General features: G+C 38.1%; 1 protein-coding gene across 1 annotated transcript in view; it reads left to right on the forward strand.

Annotated features, from left to right (window-relative positions):
• The window catches only part of ryr1b (ryanodine receptor 1b (skeletal)), a 68397-nt gene extending 46659 nt beyond the window's left edge, over positions 1 to 21738 (forward strand). Inside the window, exons 73-105 of the mRNA XM_046073189.1 lie at positions 134 to 193; positions 301 to 435; positions 597 to 709; positions 822 to 918; positions 1050 to 1156; positions 1253 to 1304; positions 1737 to 1817; positions 5876 to 5975; positions 6548 to 6627; positions 6814 to 6890; positions 7041 to 7114; positions 7558 to 7575; positions 10820 to 10900; positions 11187 to 11275; positions 11620 to 11748; positions 12395 to 12499; positions 14694 to 14775; positions 14865 to 16174; positions 16267 to 16349; positions 16749 to 16932; positions 17420 to 17506; positions 17904 to 18161; positions 18262 to 18392; positions 19029 to 19071; positions 19151 to 19284; positions 19387 to 19447; positions 19540 to 19686; positions 19800 to 19934; positions 20040 to 20196; positions 20312 to 20376; positions 20493 to 20593; positions 20996 to 21047; positions 21169 to 21738. Coding sequence (XP_045929145.1) covers positions 134 to 193; positions 301 to 435; positions 597 to 709; positions 822 to 918; positions 1050 to 1156; positions 1253 to 1304; positions 1737 to 1817; positions 5876 to 5975; positions 6548 to 6627; positions 6814 to 6890; positions 7041 to 7114; positions 7558 to 7575; positions 10820 to 10900; positions 11187 to 11275; positions 11620 to 11748; positions 12395 to 12499; positions 14694 to 14775; positions 14865 to 16174; positions 16267 to 16349; positions 16749 to 16932; positions 17420 to 17506; positions 17904 to 18161; positions 18262 to 18392; positions 19029 to 19071; positions 19151 to 19284; positions 19387 to 19447; positions 19540 to 19686; positions 19800 to 19934; positions 20040 to 20196; positions 20312 to 20376; positions 20493 to 20593; positions 20996 to 21047; positions 21169 to 21264 — 4524 coding nt within the window. The 3' untranslated portion in view covers positions 21265 to 21738. The remainder of the gene's footprint in view (positions 1 to 133; positions 194 to 300; positions 436 to 596; positions 710 to 821; positions 919 to 1049; positions 1157 to 1252; positions 1305 to 1736; positions 1818 to 5875; positions 5976 to 6547; positions 6628 to 6813; positions 6891 to 7040; positions 7115 to 7557; positions 7576 to 10819; positions 10901 to 11186; positions 11276 to 11619; positions 11749 to 12394; positions 12500 to 14693; positions 14776 to 14864; positions 16175 to 16266; positions 16350 to 16748; positions 16933 to 17419; positions 17507 to 17903; positions 18162 to 18261; positions 18393 to 19028; positions 19072 to 19150; positions 19285 to 19386; positions 19448 to 19539; positions 19687 to 19799; positions 19935 to 20039; positions 20197 to 20311; positions 20377 to 20492; positions 20594 to 20995; positions 21048 to 21168) is intronic.
• Positions 21739 to 26484: the final 4746 nt, after the last annotated feature.

A 26484-nucleotide genomic window follows, 5' to 3' on the forward strand; every position in this document is an offset into this window, starting at 1 on the left:
TATATATATATATATATATATATATATATATATATATATATATATATATATATATATATTTTTTTTTTTTTTTTTTTTGATTGTCTTGAGTGAACAAATACATTATCAATGTCCTCTAAATCCTGGTCTCTAGAGAGACACAGATGAAGAGGTGAGGGAGTTCTTGCACAACAATCTGCATTTGCAAGGCAAGGTAAGTATACATTTTTATTGTTTTACAGATTAAAGAAGAAAATAAAATTCAGATCCCCTTGTGTATATCTTTACATGCATTAAACATATTTTTGACCGTTGGTTCAGGTGGAGGACCCAGCTATGCGCTGGCAGATGTCTCTGTATAAGGAGATGGCTGGAAAGGCAGAAGATGCTGAGGACCCCGAGAAGGTGGTGAAAAGGGTACAAGAGGTGTCTGCTGTGCTTTACCACATTGAGGTGGTGAGTATAGACACAAACTCAGGTGCTCTTCAAGCAAACACATATGACTGTATACAAGGTGCAGGCATTATTTGATTGCCAATTGCAGCCTTATTGTTAGAAAAGCTTTGGCAAATATCCTCATGACGAATTTGTTCAATCGACACTTTTTCTTGTTTTAGACTGAGCATCCGTACAAGTCCAAGAAAATGGTGTGGCACAAACTGCTGTCCAAACAGCGTCGCAGGGCTGTGGTGGCCTGTTTCAGGATGACACCCCTGTACAACATCCCCAAGTAATGATTCCCTTCCTGCTCCATAACAAAACAATGCATAAAAAATCAGAAGGCTTTACATGAGCCATTACAACCCTTCTGAACTAAGTCTCATTGACCTCTCCTCTCACAGGCACAGGGCAACCAACATGTTCCTGGATGCCTACAAGCGCAACTGGTTAGGGACTGAGGGTTACTCATTTGAGGACAAGATGATTGATGACTTATCAGTAAGTCATCCTCCCCTTAATTCTGAGATGTAAAATTGGCGTAAATGGTATATTGTCCATAATGTATTCTGTTGTGTTGTTTTTTGCCCTGATTCGTGATATCTACAATAATTAATTAATTAATTAATTAGAAAGCCATGGAGGAAGAGGAGGAAGAGGAAGAGGAGACTGAGACGAAGCCTGACCCCCTTCATCAGCTGATTCTTCATTTCAGCCGCACAGCTCTCACAGAAAAGGCGTAAGAGCATCTTGCTTCTTCTGTGACTTCTCTCACTTTTGTGACTTGTTCCTCAGTGTGACTCATTGCTTCCTGTTATGTGCTGTGTCATTACAGTAAACTTGATGTTGACCATCTCTATATGTCTTATGCTGATATTATGGCAAAGGTAAGACAGTCACTGAGCAACATCTTAAAATGTGGGTCTATGTGCACACTATATTGAGATGTAAATTGTGTTCTTTGTGCATGAAAAATGACAGATATACCAAATTATCTGTAGACATGACTGGAAATAGACATTGAAATTGCACAGCAGAAAGTAAGGTGTGAAGTTGTGATGGTGGTTGGTTGTATACAGTACATTTGTTTTCAACACCAACTATCTAGGTTGATTCCCAATATAATTTGCACCTAACTGATATTGGTTCTCTTGCCATAACCTTTATGTGAATACATTTACATAACTGTGTAACCTTGCATGAGACATGACAGTGAAAAGGGTAATGAAATTGTAATTCAAGCTGGCCAAAGGCCACATGTGGAGTAAGATGGCTAAATCTTATGTAATCGTCCCTGAATTGTTGTCATCTCCCTCCAGAGCTGCCACATTGGTGAGGAGGACGAAGGGGGAGAGCAGGAGGGGGAGGAGCCATCCTTTGAGGTGCGACAGACAGAGATGGTATGGGGGGACCAGGGGAAGGGAGACAGGGGAGTCAGAAGAAGCAACTCCCCACGCAGTGGCCACACCACAACATCACACTCGGCACACCCCCCCCCCACCACCACCCCACCCTTGCAACAACATTTCTCTTTTTCTCTTCCTGTCTTTTAATCGCTCACTCACACCACTTGTCTATTTCCTGCTATGGTGGACTGACTTGTGCATGCCTTTGCTGGACTCTGCACACCAGTTGGATCATTGTTATGGTTTTATTTCCTAAATTGCATGAATTGAGTGCAGAGAGATAAGATGCAGCTAAAGACAACAAATTAAACACAGGTCAAACAAACCACTTTGCTAGCTGTTTAATTTCAGAATCACAATTTCCAAGCCTGATGTGCTTTTGAATTTTTAGGGGTTGATTGACTAAGTTTACCACAAATTACTGTATCCTAGCATGGGTTAGCATATTTTTAAAATTTTTATTTAACCTTTATTTAACCAGGAAGTCCCTTGAAAGAGAGACCTGGCAAAGACAGCACCAGTTACAAATTAAATAGAAATAAAACAGAGTCAAAACAAACAAACATCACATATAAAAGAAAGGGATCCAGGTCACATAAGGTAGTTAATTTTCTCAGTTACATGGAATTTCAACATGGCTTTAAATTCATTTAGTGGGACTAGATCATTTAGATGTATTAAGTTTTACACAATATTACAAGACCAGGGAGCAAAGTAAGAAAAGGCTTTTTTCCCAGCTCAGTTAAAGACCTTAGAACCTGGTAAAATAGCCACCTGGTGGAACAGAGATGAAAACTGCTGGAATTCTGCTTCAGGAGAGGATATAAATATGCCAGCATGGTCTTGTACACAAAGAGATGCAAATTAAGTTGTCTACATATACTTAGTGACGGACAGTTAACCAGATCATTAAGCCTACAATGTTAATTATAAAACTTAAAGCACTATGATACACAGAATCTAAAAGGTGGAGAGTACTAATGGCAGCATGCATGTAGACAACATAACCATAGTCTAAAACACAAAGGAAGCCTGCACAAGTTTTTTTTTCGTGCGTGCGTTATTTCTAAAGTAAAAACCCAACCTTAGTTTAGTCTTTTTCACAAAGTTTTCAACATGAACTTTGAAAGAAGACTTGTCATCCAACCAAAACCGTAAATACTTATATGATGACACTTTTTCAATTGAGTCCCCATTTAGTGTAATGATAGATGACCTTAGGATCGGGAACAGGCCCCTGAAAACGTCAAAGTTTTCTTAGCATTAAGAACTGTGACTATCACTTTGCCAGCACAAAACCTTAGTGCAATTATACAGTTAATATGTTACAAGCATGCTAATCAGCACTTACAAAATAAATCCTTAGTAAATTAACCCCTTAATATCTTAATGATTTGTTCCGCCCAGGTTTGGACACTGTGATGTTGTAGCTGTAGAGATCCTTGGCTTTTCCTGGAGGGTAGCATTACACCCATTTGTACTGCAAATTCTTAAATGTACTGTAAGAATCCCTTCAGTGAGTTCGCTGTTGATTCTTATTTAGGGATATTTGCATCAACTGAACATCATTACTATTCCTTTTTGGTACCTGATATGTACTCAGATATGTGATGTTGCCATCCAAGACTTAATTAAGCCACAATTTTTGGAAACGCTGATAACAGTTATCAGTCCAAGCCATGCAGCAGGTTTCCTAACTAGAGTAGAACTAGCTCTCTTTTGCTGATATTGTGTCTGCTGTCAGTTTCTCCCAGACTTGCACAATCCTTTTGTGACTTACAACCTCCTGTACTCACCTGCTAGTTGCGCTGTGTTCAGCTATTTGGACTCACATAATAACTCTCGTTTGAAATCTAACAACTGACAAATATTTTGATTTTATTTGTCTTTACTTTGAATTGGACAGCCTTAACACCTCTCCCTCTCTGCGCTCACCGAGGATTACAGTAAAAGCCTGCACAGTCAGCCGTACATACATTGTCCCATACATTGTCCCAAACCCAGGTACACACGCTCATGCAAGCATACACTGCAACACTCACAGACACACTCACGCCCACATACAGTCTATTTTCACTCATAACAAAGACACATCATTTGCTCAAAAGATGAGCAGAACCTCTGTAACTTGAGAGAATTTGCTCCATATTTATTTTAGACACAGTCAGGCTTATGAGGGAGGGGGGGATTGGGAGGTGGGTGGAGGGAAGGGTAGATTTAGTTGTGGGTGCTTTGGGAGGGGCTTTGTGCATGGTGTGCAGTGGGTGGGTCAAATCTAACCTCTTTTGCCAACAGGATTGTTGTTCGTAGCAGCTATACTCATTTGTAACAAAGGGAGTAATGTACTGTAGTATAATATAGGACAGTGAAGTACAGTACAGTGGGCATACCAGGGAAGCGGAGTGCTTATGGAAAAGAAAAGAATTAAAGAAGTATAATATAGTATAAAACCATACTGTGTAATATTGTACAATACTGTAGAATTGTTTAAATAATTTCAAAACCTGACACTGCAGTTATGTATGTTATATTGACAAATAGTGAACAATATCAGCAAACACATACGATGTAAACAATATTATTTTTTTTAGTTCAAATAGTTCAAGTTGCAATTTTCTATAATCTCATTTAATAGAAAGATAATGCATTATCTGAAAAATCCATCCATGCAACTGCGATTTTAGAACATTAAATATCAATATCTACCGCTTGTTGTGTTGCTTGAAGTAAATACAAAGTTATTATCTTATAGTAGACACTTCACAAGACTTCACAAGAGTCCAGTACTAAATAACTAAATGATTCTCATGGTCATTTCAAGTAAATTTACAGACTTACAGGCAGTGTTCAATGGTTAACTTGAAAACAGAGGAGAACCACTGATGCAGGTAGTATAACTTTAGGCCTTAAGGTAGAAAAACACTGAGTTGTATTGATGGAACCAGGATATGCATGCTGTGTTACTCAGACAACTGCTGTTGCTTCCTCGTAAGAATGTATGAAATATGTGTTGTGCTCTGGGAACAAATGTTTGCTGCCATCGAATGTTTGCTGCCTCGGTAATAATTGTCTTCATAACTAATACAGTACACATTGTGTTCCGATGGAAGAGAATGTTTGTGTGTGTGTATGTTCTTGTATTTCTTTTCTGTCTTTGTGAGAATTAGTATGATTTTAGATGTGGCTTTTCCACAAATAAAGGGCCAGCGGTGCTGCCAGCTCCTGAGCGAAAGTCTTGAATGATTCCAAGTATTTCCATCACCAAGACAGTGTTGTTGTTTTTTTAATTAGGTTCAATCAGGACCCTGAAGGGATAAATTAAATTAAATTAACAACATTTGGGGAAATAAAATTGTATGCCATCTTGGCCTGGTCTGGTGACGATTGAGAATCAGCAAACTTTGGCCTTGCTTAGCAAAAAGACCACATGTAGCCAGCCGAGCTCTGTCATGAGTAAAAGGAAAAAAAAATAAGGTGTATTTTATGTTCTTTATTCACTTTGTGTAGCTGCTTAGTAGTTGCAGCAATTTGTTGAGCATCCATGAACATCCCTCACCTCTGCGCAACATCAGCATTATGTGTTGCTGATAGCATAGTGCCAAATCCAGTGACCCTACTATGATGACAGGCCTGATGACATACAGTAGTTGTTCATCAAAAAAATAACTTCATTAATTTTACAACTCTTAAAATCGTCATGTAATGCTTACTGAGCTAGCTGCGTCTTTTTGTTTCTAGTCTTTGTGCTAAGTTAAGCTAACCAGACATATTACTGTAACGAACAGAAAAGATTAATATTGCTATTAATTTGAACCTGCTGGTTTTAATCTTAGCTAACTGGAATGTCTTGTATGTCGTCATCAGCTTTAGCTACATTACAAATGTCTATGCGTGCAGTCAATTGATGGTCATAATTAGGATAGAATTATGAGGTTATGAGTGTGCGTGTTTGTGTGTGTGTGTGTGTGTGTGTGTGTGTGAATGAGTGCGGGGGGGCAGTGCAGTTCCTGTTTGCAGGGTTTCAGCTGTGTCCCTCCTGCTCTGCTCCACAGGAAAAGGAGATGGAGAAACAGAGGCTTCTGTACCAGCAGTCCCGTCTACACAATCGTGGGGCTGCAGAGATGGTGCTGCAGATGATCAGTGCCTGTAAAGGTAGTTGCCACACACACACACACACACACACACACACACACACACACACATTCACACATTGAGTCACTAGTGTGGACATTATATTGACTTAAATTTGTAATTATTTTAATTTTGGTATTTTTAAACCTGGGCCCTATTTTCACATATCAATGAGAAATTACCCATCTAGGCTAATCTGCAACAAATATGTAATTTTTTTGAGCTGTGTAACTATTACAATTCCCTAAAGCCCAGTTAATTGAATGCTAGGATCGAGCTGTAAGATGCATTTCTTCTTTCTCAGGTTTAGTCCAAATCAGATCAGTGGTGTTTGAGATATTAAAATTATGTTGATGTTTTACCTTGCCTCAAGGAATAATAATAATAATAATAATAATAATAATAATTGCAGTAGATAAATGCTGTAATGTTGGATGCCAGTTCAGTTTTAAATGCCAGCACAGAACAATGTGATGCACAGTTTTCTGAAAGCAAGATCAGCAATTTGTGAAATATTGTTTTTGAGATGATCCACTTTGATCTCATTATTGCGTCAAAAATTGTTGCACACCACTGATGTCTACTTATTTCAGGTGAACCTGGAGTCATGGTTTCTTCCACACTCAAACTGGGAATTTCCATCCTCAACGGAGGCAACAGTGATGTACAGCAGGTAAATAGACCCTATGAGAGTTTTACACACATTTTAGACAATTACATTTTTATTAGAAAGCTGGAATAAAGAGCTAAACTAGATTTTGATTTCTCAGTTTAACAACACTGCTACTGACCATCTTTAATCTTTTCAGTAGATTTCTGTTGTTTAGAAAATGTTTTCTGTCTCCCTCCCTGTGTGCAGAGAATGCTGGACTACCTGAAGGATAAAAAGGATGTGGGATTCTTCCTTAGCATTCAGGCTCTGATGCAGACGTGCAGGTCTGTAATTAATTCATAAGTCACATTTTTGTTGTTAACCTCTCTTGGTTTTGATTATTGCGGTTGTAAGACCCTACTCTAAACCGTGTTTGAGATGGACTGATTGGAAGTAAATGTTTGTATATTGACTTGAGTATTTGATGTTGTCAGCGTTTTGGACCTGAACGCTTTTGAGAGACAGAACAAGGCCGAGGGCCTTGGGATGGTTTCAGAGGAGGGCACTAGTGAGTATGGTCTACAGCTTCTAACTGTCACGTGGTATCTAAACACACTGCCATACACACAGCTTCATTTAGACATAGACAAACACACATTGCCACATCTTTGTTTTCCTACATCATTTTGCATTGGTTTGTGACACATTATGCATTTCTCTAGTCCAATGTGTAGTCTATTCTTGTATGCATTAGTGTGTGCCTGTTTGTGGATGCCAGGTTGCAGGTATGTTTTCATGTTAGTGTGACATGAGACTCTTGAATTAGCATTTTGACTGTTGATGTATGTGATGATCTGTTTATCGTCCACTGACAGCCATGAGGTTTATAGACTCACTGCGTCTCTTTGTCCTTCTCTCTCCCACATCTTGATCACTTTTCCCGTTTCAACCCTTTACCTCTCATACCCATGTCCTTCCCACCTGTCCATTTGCTGCACACTCGGTTCTCAGATAAGAAGCTAGAACGTGGTAAATAAAACTTTGCTCTCCACTATTTTTTTCTCTTCTTTCTGTCCTCTCTGTCTCTTTTAGCTCTTAATCACCTGACTAGTATTTTCCTTGCTGTGAACTTAATATGCATTTCATTTCACACTCAAGGACCCAGTAAAATAAAACTTTATGCTCACTCTTACATTATAATGGAAAACTTGCAATGATACACATGCTGCTGTAGCTGTACTTGCACAGTCCAATTGTATCTTTGCCTTTTTCCTCTTGAAGTGATTGTGAAGTTTCATTTTCATCCTTGAGTGTTTTATCCCAGATCTACTGTACCTCTGACACTCTCAGTCTTGTGACTGATTAACGGGAAGGAAAGGCAGTAACCTCATTCCTCCTCTCCCACACAGTTCTCTGAAGTAGATCACAGAGAACTACCCTGACCCTGTGTCCTAGAAACTCTGAAATGAATTGCAGCAGCAGTAGGGACTCTCCTAGTCCTGTATTTCTCTTATTTACATTATCAACATGTAGCTGATTCGCCTGTTAGATGGTAGTATGTCCAGGGTTGACCCACACAGCAAGACCATCTGTGTTAGGCCAGTGCATATAAACCCTTGCATTCCCTCAAATGTCCCCTAACTTCTGATAATTGTTATTTAATCCTGCTTTACCACGGCAGTGTGATATAATTTCTGCGGAATACCAACATTTAATTGTGGCCTTCGAAGTACAACAGGTTACAAGTAAAAGATGCAACAACTAAAGGCTTGTTGCTGATTCCAGCACGGGCTCTCTCCCCAGTCCTTTGTCTATTCGTGACTGTAATACTCAGGTCAGCTGAGTTTCATGTGTGACAAAGCATGGATCATAAAGGAAAAGAATAACTATGTTAATTGTAAACTAGAAAACTGTCAAGATGAGAGAGAAAAATGCAGATTGAAATGCTGAATAGAATACTGTGTAGCTGTGTTCCTTTCAGCTATTGCTGAGTCATGTAGCCTGTAATTATGTATTTTTATACTCCTAACCTGTTGACTCTGTTGTATGTGACCCCTTTGCTTGCTACAGATAGTAGATTATTTAACAGTGGTCACTATGATTACAGAGTTCACCCCTGGCACCTTGTCCTTGTTAGTTGTTGTAGGAAAATGTGCAACCCTGCATCACCACAGTGAACACTTGTTTTGTTTATGTACCATCATATGTAAATTTGAGCATGCCTGTGCATTTTTGACAAAGACTAAATTTTTGTAATGGATGGGATGTAAAATGTAATGAAGTGCAATATTTAGATCACAACATACTTATATCAAGTGACTTAGGGCTAACTTAGGGCTGGACAATAAAACAATAACAATAATTATTGCGATATAACAAATGTTCAATAAATATTCAATAAATGTTTGATTTTGCTGAGGAAAAAGGGCTGAAAAAACCTTTTAATTAATTTTACTCATGCATATTTGTTGACAAAGATTTTATCATAAGTGTTCCATAAATGATCCATTGTTTGGCATCAAGTGTTGAACATAAAGAGGAGTTTAAACCACAATCAACCATCAGGTTTCTTCAACTTTCACTCAGGAGAAAAAGTCAACCTTTAAACTCAAAAGAATTAACAATTTGATACTTAGTGTGATAATTATCGTTATCTAAAGATCTTAAACTTTTTATCGTGATTTTTGGCCATATCGTCCAGCCCTAAGTGAACTGCCCACATGTAAATAGCTACTCACAACATGAGTTGTCATTCTTTACTTACACCCTGAGAACAAACGGGATTGACTTGCCAGTTCTGCATTTTCAAGCATTAGATATACATTAGAGTGTATTGAGTCTTTTTTCCCCCAACATCCATATTCATATATTACTGGAGTTTGCAGAGTTCGGTAGATCTGTCCCTGCATGATGTGATGGTGTGCCTTGAAATTATCCATGTATTTCTGTGTTCACTGTCATTTGTGCCACAGGTGTTTCCTCAGTTGTGTATATATATATAAATGTCCGTATTCCCTAGTTTCCTGTCTTTGTTTATCTGTGTATTGTCCATGTCAATGTGATGTGAAAAGTGTTTGATCTGCTGCTCATTTGAGTTTTGTTGAATAGATATTGTGTAAAACAGATCTGGAGAGCTTGAATAAGGTAAAGTTTGGGGGAGGGAAGCAGGAAAAAATCAGGATTTCCTTTCCCGCTGACACATGGATGGGGACTCTTTGTGGTTTTCACTAACATAATCTAATGAAAGCACGGGAGTGGTGTGATGTGATGGTACTTACAATTGTACTTTTTTGCAGTGCACATGTGTGTACATACTTACACACAGTCACACCTGCATAACAACATGCATACAGCACATATACAGGTACACTAAGCAGTGTCCCTGAATGTCATTACACACACCCTGTGCTTTAGTTTTATCTGCTGTTGAAGAACGTTATTTTCTTCTTGAAAATTACAAATCTATTACTAAATCCTGCACTGCATTTGAGCATCTTTTCAGTGTTTAGTGTGTATTAGTAAATGTGTAATGTTAAGTTGGAGTACCATAATCAACATTTCACCAGTGTTGATTCTTAATTAATCCAGTTGATGCTCAATGTAAAAATCTAATCTTGATACTGTTAGTCTGTTTAAATCGGCTGTCTTAACAAGTCATTTGGTTTGAGATGTAGCCTTATTTTACTTAAAACTAGAAAAAGCTTTTTATACTTTTCATATCTTGAAAAGGACTAAGGCAGATCTCTAGTTTAAATAAAATGAATTATATATTCTGTAAAAAGTTGATTTATCTTTAGAACTGGTGGTATAATAAATGCCTGCTTCTTGTCCAAAACGTTAGGACTCAAACGACTTGTTAAGATGGAAATACATACCAGTATATTGTTTTATTGCGAGAACCTTCTTAGGTACTAATATACCTAAATAAAAAGCTATAAAAACTATAATTCACACTAGATTTTGTTGGTAAAATGTTAGTTATTTATTTATCTTTTTACAAGGTGATATGACAGATATCTTGCATGACAGTAAACAAGATTCAAGATGTTAAATAGCAGTGGGATAAGAATAAGTAAAAAAGTTAAATACACTGGTATTTACTTTGAATACAGCTAATCCCTTGTGCGTAGTTTTATTTGCCACTGTACTCTAAATAACAAAATAACATCAAAATGAGTTCACATGTACACAGAGTATATGTGAACTCATTTTGGGACAGCTGAAACGTTCTTTTGCACGGATTCATTTGGATTTCCTGTGTTCCTCTGCTCAGATGAGAAAGTGATGTCGGATGATGAATTTACATGTGACATCTTCCGCTTCCTGCAGCTTCTTTGTGAGGGCCACAATAATGGTGAGTGTCTTTACCAAACACCGGGGTGTGGTTTGAACTTTAAAGTGACCTTCCAGCATGGAGAGTTCTCTCTTAGTTCCTTACAATGTACTGTCTGAGACAATGAACCACTGTGGTACATTTATTCTGTACCGTATCATGCACTTGATACATTACCCTCTAACTGGATTGTTAAAGGTAGTTCTTGACGTTTTTGACATTTAGGGACATTCTATTTCTTACTGAGAGTAATTAACCCCAGCTAATATTTTACATTTTAAAAACTCCATTTAAATCTTCTTTTCAGATTTTCAGAACTACCTGAGAACTCAGACAGGCAGCACCACTACCATCAATGTCATCATTTGCACTGTGGACTACCTGCTTCGACTACAGGTCACTCTGATATACTGATTATGGTTCTCTGATCTTAGTCCCATCAACTCCACACCCTCCTTTCTACATGTATAGATTGGATTAGTGAGATTTTATTTTATTTTTTTGCTTGTTTTGTTTTTGTTTTTTTTTTGAGTTAAGTTTAGCTTAATGTACTACCTTTCTAGCATATTTATGCTGATTCTAATTCGGTGATATGTGTATGAATATACTTTAACTTCATATACAAAAGATTATGCAATTTAGCATGGACAAATATATTAATTTTCATTTAGGTCAATTAAATAGTAAGATAGAATTCAAAAGTGACATAATGTTGTCTTCCTACTCCTTCCTATTCACAGGAGTCAATCAGTGACTTTTACTGGTACTACTCTGGAAAAGACATTATTGATGAACCTGGTAAGAGGAATTTCTCCAAAGCAATGACTGTGGCCAAGCAGGTCTTCAACAGTTTGACTGAGTACATCCAGGTAAGAAAGTTTCATGCTGGGGAAGGAGTTTCACAATTGTCCGTGTATGATGGTGGGAAGCCAGTAAGGCATCGTGTGCTTGACACTGCAATACAAACACCCACTTGTTGGAGGATGGAATCTGTAGGGGGTTAGCCTGAACATGCCAACTGTGTATGTTACGCCGTCCCAGGTTAGCAGGTTTTCCTGGAAGTTGAAAAGGGAAAGGAAATTGGCCTTGTGAGATTGGTAAATAAAAATGCATATTAATACAGGAATTCCAAGTTTGTTTCTTCCAAAAATAAATATAAAATGTACTTCTCCATAAAAATTTTAATGTTACAATATGTGTAGACCAGATTATCAAAACAAAACACTGTAGTCAATGAAATGAAACAGATGAAAAATCTAGATTTTAAACATTTGTTCCCACTGAAAATACCTATTAATATATAGACAGATGTTGTTTCAGAACATCTAGTTTGAAACACAAGACACCGTTAAAATATGTCTCCTTATATGATGACTACTTTATTCCAAGCTATCCACTTGCTGCTGTAATGTTGAAATTTCTCTCTTGTGAGACAAATAAAGGCTGATCTTATCTTATGATGACAGCATTGGAATATTATGTACATTTTCCACATTGTATTTCTGTGTTTGTCAGGGTCCCTGTACTGGTAACCAGCAGTCTCTGGCCCACAGCAGATTGTGGGACGCTGTTGTGGGCTTCCTGCACGTCTTTGCTCACATGATGATGAAACTTGCTCAGGTAAGAAACATCCCAGTAAATAAATTCATTTTAAAACTCCAGACTATTTATTTCATAGATAATTTCTGTCCAGAGACACTAAGAAATTTCCTTATTGTACATTTTAATTCATCTGTCCCCTTTGAGTAACAGCTAACTTTGTGAACTGTCTCTCTTGTGGTTCCTGCAGAGTAAAGTATGTATTTATTTGATTATTCTTTTGTTTAATTAATTGTTTTTTATATTTTAACTAGCCCCCCTCCCATTAACATTTTATGTTAAAGAGAGCTAACCTGAGGGATTACTGTACTTCCACGTTAATTTTAATTTTTTTTACTGATTTAACAGATTCATTTATGGAATAATATAGATTGTTGTTGTTGAGATGGCAGAAACAATTTGAGGAAAAACACATACTCTTCCTTTCTCTTTAATTGAACTGATTCTGTATAATACAGTTATTCTGCCTTACATGTTTTCCTTTCAAAGTACTGACCAGTGCTAAGCGTTGGATTGTGCCTCAGACAAATGTGTGTTTTGCTTTGAATAATGTGTGTCTGCAGTCTGCAACTTGTTTGAAATAATGAGGAGCTGCAGTGTTTTCTACTCAGCCTAATTTTGTGTGACAGTGCTGATTGCTACTGATGCTGCTGTTTAAAATGCATTTTATATCTTGAATATCTTTAAAATGGTATGTAATTAGGGTTTGTTTAAACACAAAAAGCAAGATTTGCTTACAGATGAGTTGTGGTCATACATAGTTTTTCAGAAATCCTGTGATTACACCAAACAAATTCACTTTTACATCTGGACTGAAAAAAGCATCTGTGCTAATTCATCAACACTAAAATTTAAAAAGCTCAAAAAAGGTTTTAAAATAGATGTGTTTGGTCTGATGATTAAAATAGAGGCCTGTACTGAGGACTTTAGCTTAGAATGAAATCTTTAAGATATAATTTACATAAAATAATATCCAGATTTAAACAAATACAAAAATGAAGTAAAAATGTTGATGGATAACATTTTTATTTTCATGTGAAACCCTGTTAGATGCACCCCGATCCCGGACAACGAAATGGCGTAAGAATCTGTTTCTCTCCTCCAGTGCATCTCATTTAGAGACCTTTCATGCTTTCTTGAAGATCTCATGCTTCATCACATTATTAAATATGCAGCTTAAAAGCACATTAATTTACATTTCCCTCGTTGTGTATTACCTTTGTATCAGTTCATGTTTTGTCTTGCGTTAACTGTTATTATTGCTTTTTTCTAACAAGGGTAACGTGTGACAAGGAACAGACACTGACTGTCCATTCAGAGACTGAATAAATGTTGACTAGGAAAAGATTAAACAAGTACTAAATTGCATCAAGAGTGTTCAGACACATCCTGAAATATATTATTCCATTGTTAAAGGTGGTTTACTACTAATATAATTATATTATATACAAATACATTAATAGTCAGCTCTGCAAACAGATATATATGTCTCAGAATTAATATATTTCATCGCTTTGCTCTTTGACTTTGATTTGTAAGAAGTTTATGCAAAAAATTATTGATTGCTTATTTTCCCTTTATTAGTTATATTTCATGTTGTTCCCTGAAGCACCTATATATCTTGCTTGGCTTATTTTCATTTAATTGTAAGTTTGTGCTGTAGAGGTATTACAAGGTACCACTGTGATTTCACAGATGGCTGATGCTTGCAAATCCTGACATCCTTATCCTCTAGATCTCCACCAGCCTGACAACCACTATAGACTGTCTAAAATATTTGTGGCTCTTGTTATGTGCTGGTGCAGGTCTTCAGGAGAGCTAAGATCAGCATCTGCAAATATGTTTATGTCATCCTTGCTCCCATGCTGCAGCCACTTTTTAAGATAAAGGGGAAAGCCGGGGTTGTCTATTGGTATTTTCTTCACTTCTCTCATACCTGCCTCTGTTTCCAGTGTCTGTCTTGCTTTCCATCACATTAAGTAAATTTGTGATGTTAAAAATGTATATTCTTTATTTAAAAATGCAAACCCAGGATCATTTTTGGAGTAGAGCACACTCTGAGGTAGCGTCTCTCGCCAGTTTATGTCTCACAGAGAAACACATATCCTCTCAAAATAAACTTTCCGTCCGGAATTTTCCGTCAGTACACATGTAAAGAATGTTATTTTCTCTGCTGTTTGTTTGTGTGTTGCTTTATGTTTTGGCTTTGTTGCAGGACTCCAGTCAAATTGGACTGTTGAAGGAGCTGTTGGATCTGCAGAAGGACATGGTAGTGATGCTTCTATCTCTTCTTGAAGGTATGATGTCCATTCCAGTCCAGTGATCTCTTTTCTGTCACATACTTTTTATATATTTATTATCTCCTCTTACTTTATACTGCTCCTAGGCAATGTGGTGAATGGTACTATTGCCAAGCAGATGGTTGACATGCTGGTGGAGTCCTCCAGCAACGTGGAGATGATTCTTAAGTTCTTCGACATGTTCCTTAAGCTCAAGGACATAGTGGCGTCTGACGCTTTCCGAGATTATGTGACTGACCCCCGTGGGCTAATCTCCAAGAAGGACTTCTCCAAGGCCATGGACAGCCAGAAGCAATATTCTCCCTCAGAAATCCAGTTCCTCCTCTCTTGCTCAGAGGCTGATGAGAATGAGATGATCAACTTTGAGGAATTTGCTGATCGTTTCCAGGAGCCAGCAAAAGACATTGGTTTCAATATTGCCGTTCTGCTCACAAACCTTTCAGAGCACGTACCCCATGACACTCGCCTTCAGAACTTCCTGGAGCAGGCAGAGAGCGTGCTCAACTACTTCCGCCCTTTCCTTGGTCGTATTGAGATCATGGGAGCCAGCAGGAAGATCGAGCGCATTTACTTTGAAATCAGCGAGGCAAACCGCAACCAGTGGGAAATGCCACAAGTCAGGGAGTCCAAACGGCAATTCATCTTTGATGTGGTCAATGAGGGTGGTGAGAGTGAGAAAATGGAGATGTTTGTGAACTTCTGTGAGGACACCATCTTTGAGATGAACATTGCTGCATCGATCTCTGAGCCTGAGGGAGATGGTGCAGAAGAAGAAGATGATGAGGAAGAAGAGGAGGGTGGTGGAAATGAAGGAGAGTCTGGAGAAGGAGAGGAAGGCAGTAGAGAAGGGGAAGATTCAGAGTCAACCTCAGCCTTTGCAGACTTTCTCAAGAGCGTGGTTAACTTCTTCAACATGTTCACCTTCCGTAACCTGCGGCGTAGGTACCGCAAACTAAGAAAAATGACAGTTAAGGAGATGGTGGTCTGTCTGGTTACATTTATCTACACTGTTCTGATGGGTATCCTGATATTTGTTTATAATATATGTAAGGGTTTCTTCACACTCATATGGAAGGTGTTGTTTGGTGGAGGCTTAGTTGAGGGCGCCAAGAAGATGACAGTGACAGAGATCCTTGCTAGTATGCCAGATCCCACACAGGACGAAGTTCACGGGGACCTGCCACCTGAACCAGGGGCAAGAGAGGTCCAAGACGCAGACGGAGCAGCAGACCTGTTAGATGCTGTGGGAGGAGAGGAGGAAGAGGAGGATAGTGAGGCGAGGGAAGGAGGACGTCTTCCTGGTTTCAATACTCCTGGGGGACTTGGAGACTTTGGTGAGACGACACCTGAAGAGCCTCCGACTCCAGAGGGCACGCCACTGCTGAAGAGAAAATTGGTGAGATGTTCTGTTGGATAGTTGTTTACTCTTGTTTAGTGTGAATGCTCTCCATTAATCAGTTAATTAACTGCAAAATAATTATTAAACAGTTGGCCGCTGCAGTGGGAGGACAAGATGAGGGGGAAACAGTTCATTCCGAAGAGGAGGCTCCTCAGGAGACTGAGAAAGCAGAGTAAGTGGTCAGCCTGCTGGAGACCAACATACACAAAATTATAAATGCAACACTTTTGTTTTTGCCCCCATTCATCATGAGCTGAACTCAAAGATCTTTGAGGGGCAAAAACAAAAGTGTTGCGTTTATAATTTTGTTCAGTGTACTGAGCTTTTGCCAAAGATAATTTCAAACTAACTTTGAATCACTCAAAGCTTAGAGTTATAGCTACGGCATGTTGGCTATTGACAGATTTACAAGTAAATATGAATTTAGAGTTTACACAATTCTTAAAGTGCCAGAGCAAATGTGTAAGTAATTCTGAATCAATTTGTTTAGTCTGTATCTGTGTAGTAATCCAATTTTTTAGTTTTAAAAGAAAAAGAAAGAAATGTTTCTCTCCTCACGTGTCTTTTAAAGCATTGAAAATGGTGAGAAGACTGAGAAGGCTGAACCTGAACCTGAGGTACAGGAGGTAAAGGAGGAAGAGATTGAGCTGAAAGAGGAAGGGCCAGTGAAGACCAAGGCAAAGAAAGACAAGAAACATGCTGAGGAGGGCTTTGAGCTGTGGAATGAGCTGGAAGTTCAGAGGATTAAATTCATGGTGAGCAGCTCCCTATTACAGTACAGTTTTTGAATTTATGTAGTGAGCCATTACATGGTGCCATAGTCTGCCATGTTAAATTGTAATATGCTGGTATTTTAAGGAGCTAAGTTTGCTGCATATGGAGCTTGATATGTTCATCCAATTTTATTTGATTTTATTTGGTTTTGAAAGGTTGTTACTGAGAAAGCTGGCCCTTTTTTTCTTGGAACACTTGTGACTAACCCTATGTATGACCCATAGAAAACAATTGGCATCTACATGACAGTAGGCGTTAGCGCCAATTTAGTATTTCCCTAATCATTTTCCTGCGGTAGTGTTACAACACAATGTGTGCATATTTTCAGTCAGTCCTAACACAGTATTATTTGTTACCTAAACAATTTTCAAATGTTAATGCAGTGGAATCAGGCAGTAAAATGTTGATTTAATGCTTTGCTTAGGAAAAACTCATGTCTTACTTGCTTATTAATCTCTCCGCCCCTAGAACTACCTTTCTCGCAACTTCTACAACCTTCGGTTCCTGGCCCTGTTCATTGCCTTTGCTCTCAATTTCATCCTGCTCTTCTACAAGGTTTGTAAATTTATAACTATGGTAACTTTAGATGACACACTGGCACAAACAGTATAGTATCAAATGTGAGCGATCCTGCAAAATCTGATATTTAATCTTTTTGTGTGTAGGATGTTCCACTTCATAATTATACATTTCAATTATACATTTCACTCTTTTCAAGAGTTGACTCAAATTTGATTAATCGGTAAAACAATCACTGATATTCCTAGACAGGATAAAGGTTTGCTCCAAAATCATGGCTGCCATCAGTGGGTGGTTTTTAAAAGTATAATGTACTATTTACATGTCATTTCAACTTTTTTGAAATGTGGTGTCATGCCACACAAATACATATAGAGACACTCAAAAGCCTCAACAAAACTTGCAGGACTCATTTTGTGACTGACCTTTCCAGGTGTCTGAGAGTCCTCCAGGCGAGGAGGACTTTGAGGGTTCTGCACTGTTTGAGGGCTCTGGCTTATTTGAAGGCTCTGGTGCAGAGGAGGATGGGTCAGGATTAGATGACGGAGCTGGAGAAGATGATGAAGAAGAAGGTCCATTGTACTACTTCTTAGAAGAGAGCACAGGGTACATGGAGCCCGCTATGGCTTTCTTCGGTATCATCCACACCATCATCTCCTTTCTCTGCATCATCGGCTACAACTGCCTCAAGGTATGTGGTGTTTGCTGTGCTTTGCTCCACAAAAATCCAACGACTTGTTTGTGTCTGTTTGTGGGCTTCATGCAGTTTGTCTTCTGTTCCTGCCCTTCAGGTCCCTCTGGTTATCTTCAAGAGAGAGAAGGAGCTAGCCAGAAAGCTGGAGTTTGATGGTCTCTATGTCACTGAGCAGCCTGAGGATGATGACATCAAGGGCCAGTGGGACAGACTGGTGCTCAACACCCCGTAAGAGCTCTGTTACGTTATCATATAGATCAACAGCTATACAGTCGAGTATTGAACAGGCCTGAAATTTCAACCCAACCTGTCCCGATTCATTTCATTCAGGCCCAAAACAACATGAAGCATAAAGCCAATATTTCAGCGTCAAAACTGTCTCTCCTAAGACATTGTGAATGATGGACCTATTAAGCAGTTCCTTAATTAAACTGACCCACCAGTTCTTTGTGAAAACACAATTACAAAAGCCAATTTAACAAAGGCAATGAACAAATGAACAAAAGCAGACCCTCCAGAACCTGAAAAACTGTTGACTAAAATGTTCTTCATTACACATTTAACTGTATTTTATTCAAGGAGAATAATCATGTAAGACAATGATTAAGTAATGCTAGCTGGCAAGTCACAACCTCTTGCCATCAGTTCTGTTGTGTCAGAGAGTATTCATTGTATTAGGTTTTAGTGTTTTAGTAAAATAGTTTGATTTTACTATATATGTTTTAGGAACACGAACCTGGAGTATTCATGTGAAAATACGCCTGAATATGGCTTAAACATTTTGCATGCTCAGATCAGGTTGCAGACTTCCAAAATACATCATTAAATATTGAGATTACAATGACAGTTTCTTTTTCAACGCAGAACTTTCCCTAACAATTACTGGGACAAGTTTGTGAAAAGAAAGGTGAGTTTTTCCGACAGCTTTGAATGAAAATGTCAGGAATATTTCATGCAGTGAAATGACATTTGAGTCTGATATCCAGGTGCTGGATAAATATGGGGACATCTATGGCAGAGAGAGGATTGCGGAGTTGCTCGGTATGGACTTGGCTTCTCTAGATGTCAGTGCCATGACCCATGGAAAGAAGTCTGAACCAGACACGTCAATGTTCAGCTGGTATGTACTGTACTGTACACTCATTCATTCATAAAAATCTAAATCAATCAACAGATTTATAGTACATAATTTCACATAACAAACTTGTCCTTCTTTCTGTAGGATAACATCTATTGACATCAAGTACCAGATCTGGAAGTTTGGTGTTGTTTTCACTGACAATGTGAGTTAATGAAGCAGTTTATGGTATAATTTAAACAATGAGGGAATCTGTTTTGAGTGTAGTTTTACTGACAGCCCTCTTTCATCTTTTAGACCTTCCTCTACCTGGTTTGGTACATGTTAATGTCTCTGCTTGGACACTACAACAACTTCTTCTTTGCCGCTCATCTTTTGGACATCGCCATGGGTGTCAAAACCCTGCGGACCATTCTGTCCTCTGTTACTCACAATGGCAAACAGGTCTGCACACTTCCACTATAATGATGCATCACAAGGCTTTCTGCACACCTGTTTTCCCATTAAGAACTGTAAACTGACCTTGTATTAATGAGACATCCATCTGTTCCTCACAGCTGATGATGACAGTGGGTTTGCTGGCTGTAGTTGTGTACCTTTACACCGTGGTGGCCTTCAACTTCTTCCGCAAGTTCTACAACATGAGTGAGGATGAGGATGAACCAGACATGAAGTGTGATGACATGATGACTGTAAGTGGAGGGCAAAGATACGGTTATAGGACAGATCAGATTTATTTTTTTGTGTTATAAAATGTAACTTTCTAAGATGACCTCTGTCCTCACTCTCGTCTGCAGTGTTACCTGTTCCACATGTATGTCGGTGTCCGTGCTGGTGGTGGCATAGGAGATGAAATTGAGGACCCAGCCGGAGATGAATATGAGCTCTACCGTGTAGTGTTTGACATTACCTTCTTCTTCTTTGTCATTGTCATCCTGCTGGCTATCATCCAGGGTATGATTTAAAAGTGGTTATTTTCTGAAACAAAAGTGGTCTGGGTTGTTTGGGGGTAATTAGACAATCCTCTGCATCCTCTTCAGACTTCTGAGAAATATTGTCTGTCTGTCAGGTTTGATCATTGATGCCTTTGGAGAGCTGAGAGACCAGCAAGAGCAGGTCAGAGAGGACATGGAGGTAAGATAATGAGTTTCATAGGGATTTAACTGGTCACCTCACTTAATCCACCTTTAATTCTCCTTGAGTTACAAGATAAGAACATGTCTAATCTAAACTGTCCTTTCTCCCTCTAGACAAAGTGTTTCATCTGTGGAATAGGAAGTGACTACTTTGACACAACGCCACATGGCTTCGAGACACACACCTTAGAAGAACATAACTTAGCCAACTACATGTGAGTTACCTTTCAATACCTCTAAATACAGTATGTTTTCATTTGTTACGTTGGGACTAATTACCTTCATTTCAAAAGTTCCAGATAGCCTTGAAACCTTTGATTTTTTGAAGATTGTTTCAAAATAATAGGCATTAAATGTGTATTGAACGAGTGGATAACCTTGTTCATTATTGTTATTATTCAAATCATCATTAAATATACCTCACCTCTCTCATTCCATTATCAAAACTTCACATGAGGAAAACGGATTGACCGACATTTACAGTGTTATTGTTCAGTTTTTAAATTATTTGATCATTTTATACGCATGAATTTGGCCTCTGATTACTATAATTGTGAATAACTTTACCCAACAACAATATTGTTATTGTGTAACAATATTTCCCTTTACTCTTTCAGGTTCTTCCTGATGTATCTCATAAACAAAGATGAAACAGAACACACAGGACAGGTCAGTAAACATACATCAATGTCATATACACAAAGAAGGTGTTTATACCAGTATCACTACTGGTGTATTTTTTAAATACAATTCTGTCTGATGTTGTAACATGTTTCCTTCCGTGTCTCAGGAGTCATACGTGTGGAAGATGTACCAGGAGCGATGCTGGGACTTCTACCCTGCTGGAGACTGCTTTAGGAAGCAGTATGAGGATCAGCTTGGATAACGTCCTGTGACGTTAATGTGCATCTGAAGAAGAAAGAGAGAAGGGGAGTGAAATTGAGAAAGTGGAAAGATTAGAAATTTAGAGATCAAACACATCTATGTCTTAGTTTTGTCCTTGGTCTGCACATTTGTCTCCTCCGTTGAAGCTATGCACACTTTGACTGCACTATTGTACCACCTACAGCAGAATGTTGATGGAATCGATTTGAGAAAAGCAGAAGAAAAATATCAGAGTGGCATAAAAAGACACAAGAAGCCAGGGGCCTTTTTATTCCGTTATGAATACACTACATGGCCTTTTTTGTGTAAAATATACATAGATTGCCTTGCATATCAATGCGTTTAAACACAATGGGCTCTTTTAGTCGCTACTGCTGTAAACGTTATAGTGCCTATAGCAATGTCAATGCTTTAGTTTCGATTTTTAGCTTGAACACTTTTATTTGAGATTAGAGTGGATATGTTTTATTTATAATGTTTGTAAGCTTGGAATTTTTTTGTATGTGGCTGCTGCCATTTGATATTTCTGATTTCTGGTGTTTCAGTGAGAGAGCGTTTTGAAAGAAAATGATTCAGCAGCTCACTGTTGTGTCTGAGATTCTTGAGGGAGCAGTAAACATTTTTGCCCCCCCCCCCCCCCCCCCCTCACTCCTTTTCTTCCTCTCTCAAGACTTAGAAACTCGTTTTCAAATAAGCTGTCACGAATAGACACTCATATTGGACTGACTTGCCGAGATAATAAACGGAGTATCATCTGCGAAATGTGACATACAACAGTGTCACCTGTGTACACAAACCCAGTTTGCACTCTGAAGTCTTACAATGCGTCCCTGGATGTATGTAGTCCCCTATCTCCACTGGTGTCTCTGTGCCATATAATATAGTGATGATGTACACACAATATAGGAGGATGCCAAGGTTATTTATGTATTGTTTATATGCAGATCAGATCTTCTGAAGACGACCGTTTTAGCCCGTCTGTATTTCTGGACAACAGTCTGTTTTATGACACCTTATGCACAAATAAGTTTTTGTTAGTGCATTAAACTAAGTAATGAATGTATTTAATGTCTACATTTTGGCCAAAGTGTCATCTGTATAACTGATTCATGTCAAGGCTGCTAGAGGCCTTTTGATGAAAAGACATATTTTACATAAATCATAGATACATATATTTATTTTTCTTTAGGGCTTTGAAGAATTTAAATGATCATGCTACTTTGTTGGACATGAACATGTCTTGTGTCCTGTTGAAATCCACAATGGTGAAGAGAATTGGTCTCACACTTAAGTAAATGCCCAGTTTGCAGTCAGAAGAGTAAATTAGCTTATGTTTTTGCTGGTTAGGTTTTTATGATAGATATTTTTAGGAATCCAGCATATCAGTTATTTTTCTCAATCAAGAAAGTCATGTGTGATGCATTGATCCCAAACAGTTCTGTCTCACTATACCTCTTCCAGATTAAGCTCACATTCTCTCCATCATGTATTTAATGTTATGACTCACTTTATCAGAGGCAGAGCAGTATTTTGTTTGCGGACGACTCCGAAGTGTCGCTATGGTCCACACAGAGGCAGTTGAGGGTATGGAACTGAATGGAGATCACTACTTTCCACCTGACTGAGTGTCCTCTGACTGAACCCTGTGTTTCAATACAGAATAAACAGATTATTTTAAGGAGAACTGGAACATGTGTCCTCATTTACATGTAAGCCTCTTAAGCTACTTATTTACTCTGTGTGTGTGTGTGTATTCTTGTTCTACCTTTGTGAGGACCAGTTTTTTATCTTCAAAAATGGGTCATGGGGGGCAGCAGTTCCAGCAGGGGACCTTAAACCTGCCTTTCCTAAGCCACATTAACCAGGCCTCCTTCCAGCTCTCTATGGTGTGGTAGAGTGAACGCAATACTGTCCCCGCTGCTCCGAGTCTCCGGACAATCTCCTGCTTCATTGTCTCACTCGCGAACAAGATCCTGAGGTACTTTAACTCCCTCACTTAGGGTAAAGACTACATGATGACATCAGAAAAATGCTGCCTTTGATTGGTGCCTACTCAGTAATTTGCCCAGACTTGTTGAGATCAGAACAGAAAATTTATTCAGACCATAGACTGTATAAAAATCCAGACCTGATAAGGTCAATGTGAGAAATGTATAGGTGTCCAGCTTTCCATCTATTTTTAGCAAAAATTGCTACTGTTCTTCACAGTTCCTATTAAGTTTTGGTGTCTTCGTTTTATTAGCCCTAAATTGTTTAATGTTAACAATTTACATAATGATCTGAGCTGGCTAACTATTTGAGCTGAGTAGCAGCCCTCACATTTAACGTTAGTTTACTTCTTTCTGTCTTATGTTAAGTTTTTGTCAGTTGCGCACGAAAAAAATAAAATAAAGCGTTTCAGAGTTGTATCTACAACATTACTTTTTAATGCCGCCAAATGGTGTATTTTGTTAAATGCAAACACCTATGCTTTATTTTACAACATTATGCTGCAATATATATATAATAAATACAGTAAACAGCATTTCGGCAGCTAACGTTACTTCTACAGGGCTCGTCACAGATGAGATCATCAGGTGAAAGGTCATAATGTGGGTCATTTTATTTACTGAGAAATTATTATTAATTCATTGTACTAATAGTTTGATTCGGCAGGTCTTCACAAAAGGACCTTTACAAATTTAAAAATAATTAATTAATTAAATTTGTCATTGACAAAAGGGCACTTTGGGCATTAAAGGGCAAAAGGGCAGGTGCTCTAGCACCCATTGCATCCCCCTCTGCGCGTGCATGATCTGGATGATCACGGGGATATGTGAATATTTGATCTGTTAACGGGTTGTATATGTCAGATTTATCACATGACTCATTAGGCAGAGAATAGCTGTTGCTCTCAGACATAGTCCACTTAATCATCTGAGTCAGTGTACTGGTGAAGGGATAGATCAAATAAACTAATTGAATGTTTGAGGATTGAGGTTTTTGAAGTGATTTCATGGTACCTTGGTATTTTTGAAATGAATCAATACAGTTGTTTATTTGATTCATGGATTGGCTGCTTTATTTTGTAAAATGTTGTAAAATAAAGCAGCCAAGCAGTTCACTCAGAACGAGGGTATTTAGTAAGTTATTTTAAAATACATTTTGATGTATATTTTACCCTTCCCTGATTACAAGTATAGATGTAAAAACGTGTGTGTGTGTGTGTGTGTGTGTGTGTGTGTGTGTGTGTGTGTGTGTGTGTGTGTGTGTGTGTGTGTGTGTGTTTAAGCATGCATCCCTAAGGTACTGTAAATATTGCTGCAGGAATTAAACCACTGACTGTGTTGACATGAACCTGAACCCTGTGAAAGACACTTCTGCGTCAGCATTCTGGGTTTTTTTTGGCCTTTGCCAGTATTCAGGATTTTTTCTTATTATTATTTGTTCCATTATGGCTTCTTTCGGACTGACCTGTCCCTCAGTATCTGTGCAGAAGGACGTCTTTCTAGGTAGGTAGGAAGGTAGGTAGAATTATTTTGTCACAATACAACTCTTTATACAGTGAAACTGAGTTAATATAAATTAATCTAAAAAATAAATATTACATTTTTATTATTAAATGTGATTTAACATTTAAATTCAATAATTCTAATATTAAAATTATATAAAATTTCTATGCATTTACATACAACAATAATATGTATGATCATTAATATCCTCTTTACATGAGAAAAAAAGTATAATAATATCTTAAGCTGATTATTGGACCTTTATAGATCCCTGGCTCCTCCAGTTCAGCAAGATACTGAACCCCAAATTGCTATGCCATTGGTGTGTGGGATTCCTTTATTTTTCTGATGAGCAGTTTGGTAAATAGACTTGTATGATGCCTTTCTAGTCAACCATTCATTTACACACACATTCATACACTGATGGCAGTGGCTACCATGCAAGTTGTCAACTGTTTATCAGAAACAGAAACTAATACATTATCTCACACAATTTCAGGTTCAGTATCTTGCCCAAGGACACTCTGACATGCCAAGGATCTTCTGATTAGTGGACACTCTACCTCTAACCCACAGCTGCCTTGCATGGCAACCTCTGCCATCAGTGTATGAATGTGTATGTGTGGGAATAGGTGAATGTTGACCTGTAGTGTAAAGCGCTTTGAGTGGTCATAACACTAGAAAGGCGCTATTTACCATGTACTGATCATGACAACCATCTTGAAATTACAAATTAAGATGCCTATTGTTAGACTTGAAAACTTTGAAAGAAACGTTCCCTCTCAGGTATCTGGTTGTAGTTTCATGGTAGCTTTGGCAGAACTTTATCATAAAATCAAAAGTGCATTGCTCTGCTTTAAACTTTGCAGGAAACACCCACTGTCACTATAACAGCCTTTGTTCCCTGAAAGATTATATACCTATGTGCATGTATGAGTGAGTGTATATGAACACCTTGCATGTTTACTTACTGTAAAACATTTGCTGGAATAACCTACTGCCTCCATGGAGATCCTATATAAAATGTATGCACACAGACCTGAGGTGTTCCTTTTCTGTTTGCTCTAGGTAGGAAGGTTCAGTTGGTGGTTGTATGAATCATAAACACACCCACCCTTCTTTTAGTTTCAGGGCAGTAAAAAAGTTCAATCTGGCTACTTAATGTCTCTACTATCAAGAAGAACAATAAATATTCTGATAGTTGTAACTTTTGTGTGCTACTCACTATGTGAGATGTTTGAGGCTTCTAAAGCCATAATCATGCTGTAGATATAATCTAAGAAAAAATCAGTAGTGCAAAGTAACCACTAAAGAAAGTAAAATATATTTACTGATTTACTAGTAAAAGTACAAATTTGAGGTACTTGTTCTTTACTTGAGAACTTCCATTTCATGCTTATTTATACGTCTACTCCATAAGTATTCAGAGGGAATGTTGTATTTTTTACTCCACTACACTTATTTGGCAGCAGTATGTACTTTACACACAAAACATACGATGAGCTTATAAAGTATGACCTGTTATATACTAAACTACCAAGCAATATATAACTTAATATATAAAATAGTTAAAATCAGCTCCACGTTGACTAGTTACAACAGAAAAATGTCTGCATTTACCTGACAATACCTCTGTACTTTTACTGATTAAGTGATACTGTCAATGGCTTTTACTTGTATTTTTATATTGCATTATTGCTACGTTTACTAGGTAAAGTATCTGAATACGT

Source organism: Micropterus dolomieu, linkage group LG17 (genome assembly GCF_021292245.1).
Source record: "Micropterus dolomieu isolate WLL.071019.BEF.003 ecotype Adirondacks linkage group LG17, ASM2129224v1, whole genome shotgun sequence".
In the NCBI taxonomy this organism is placed as follows: Eukaryota; Metazoa; Chordata; class Actinopteri; order Centrarchiformes; family Centrarchidae; genus Micropterus; species Micropterus dolomieu.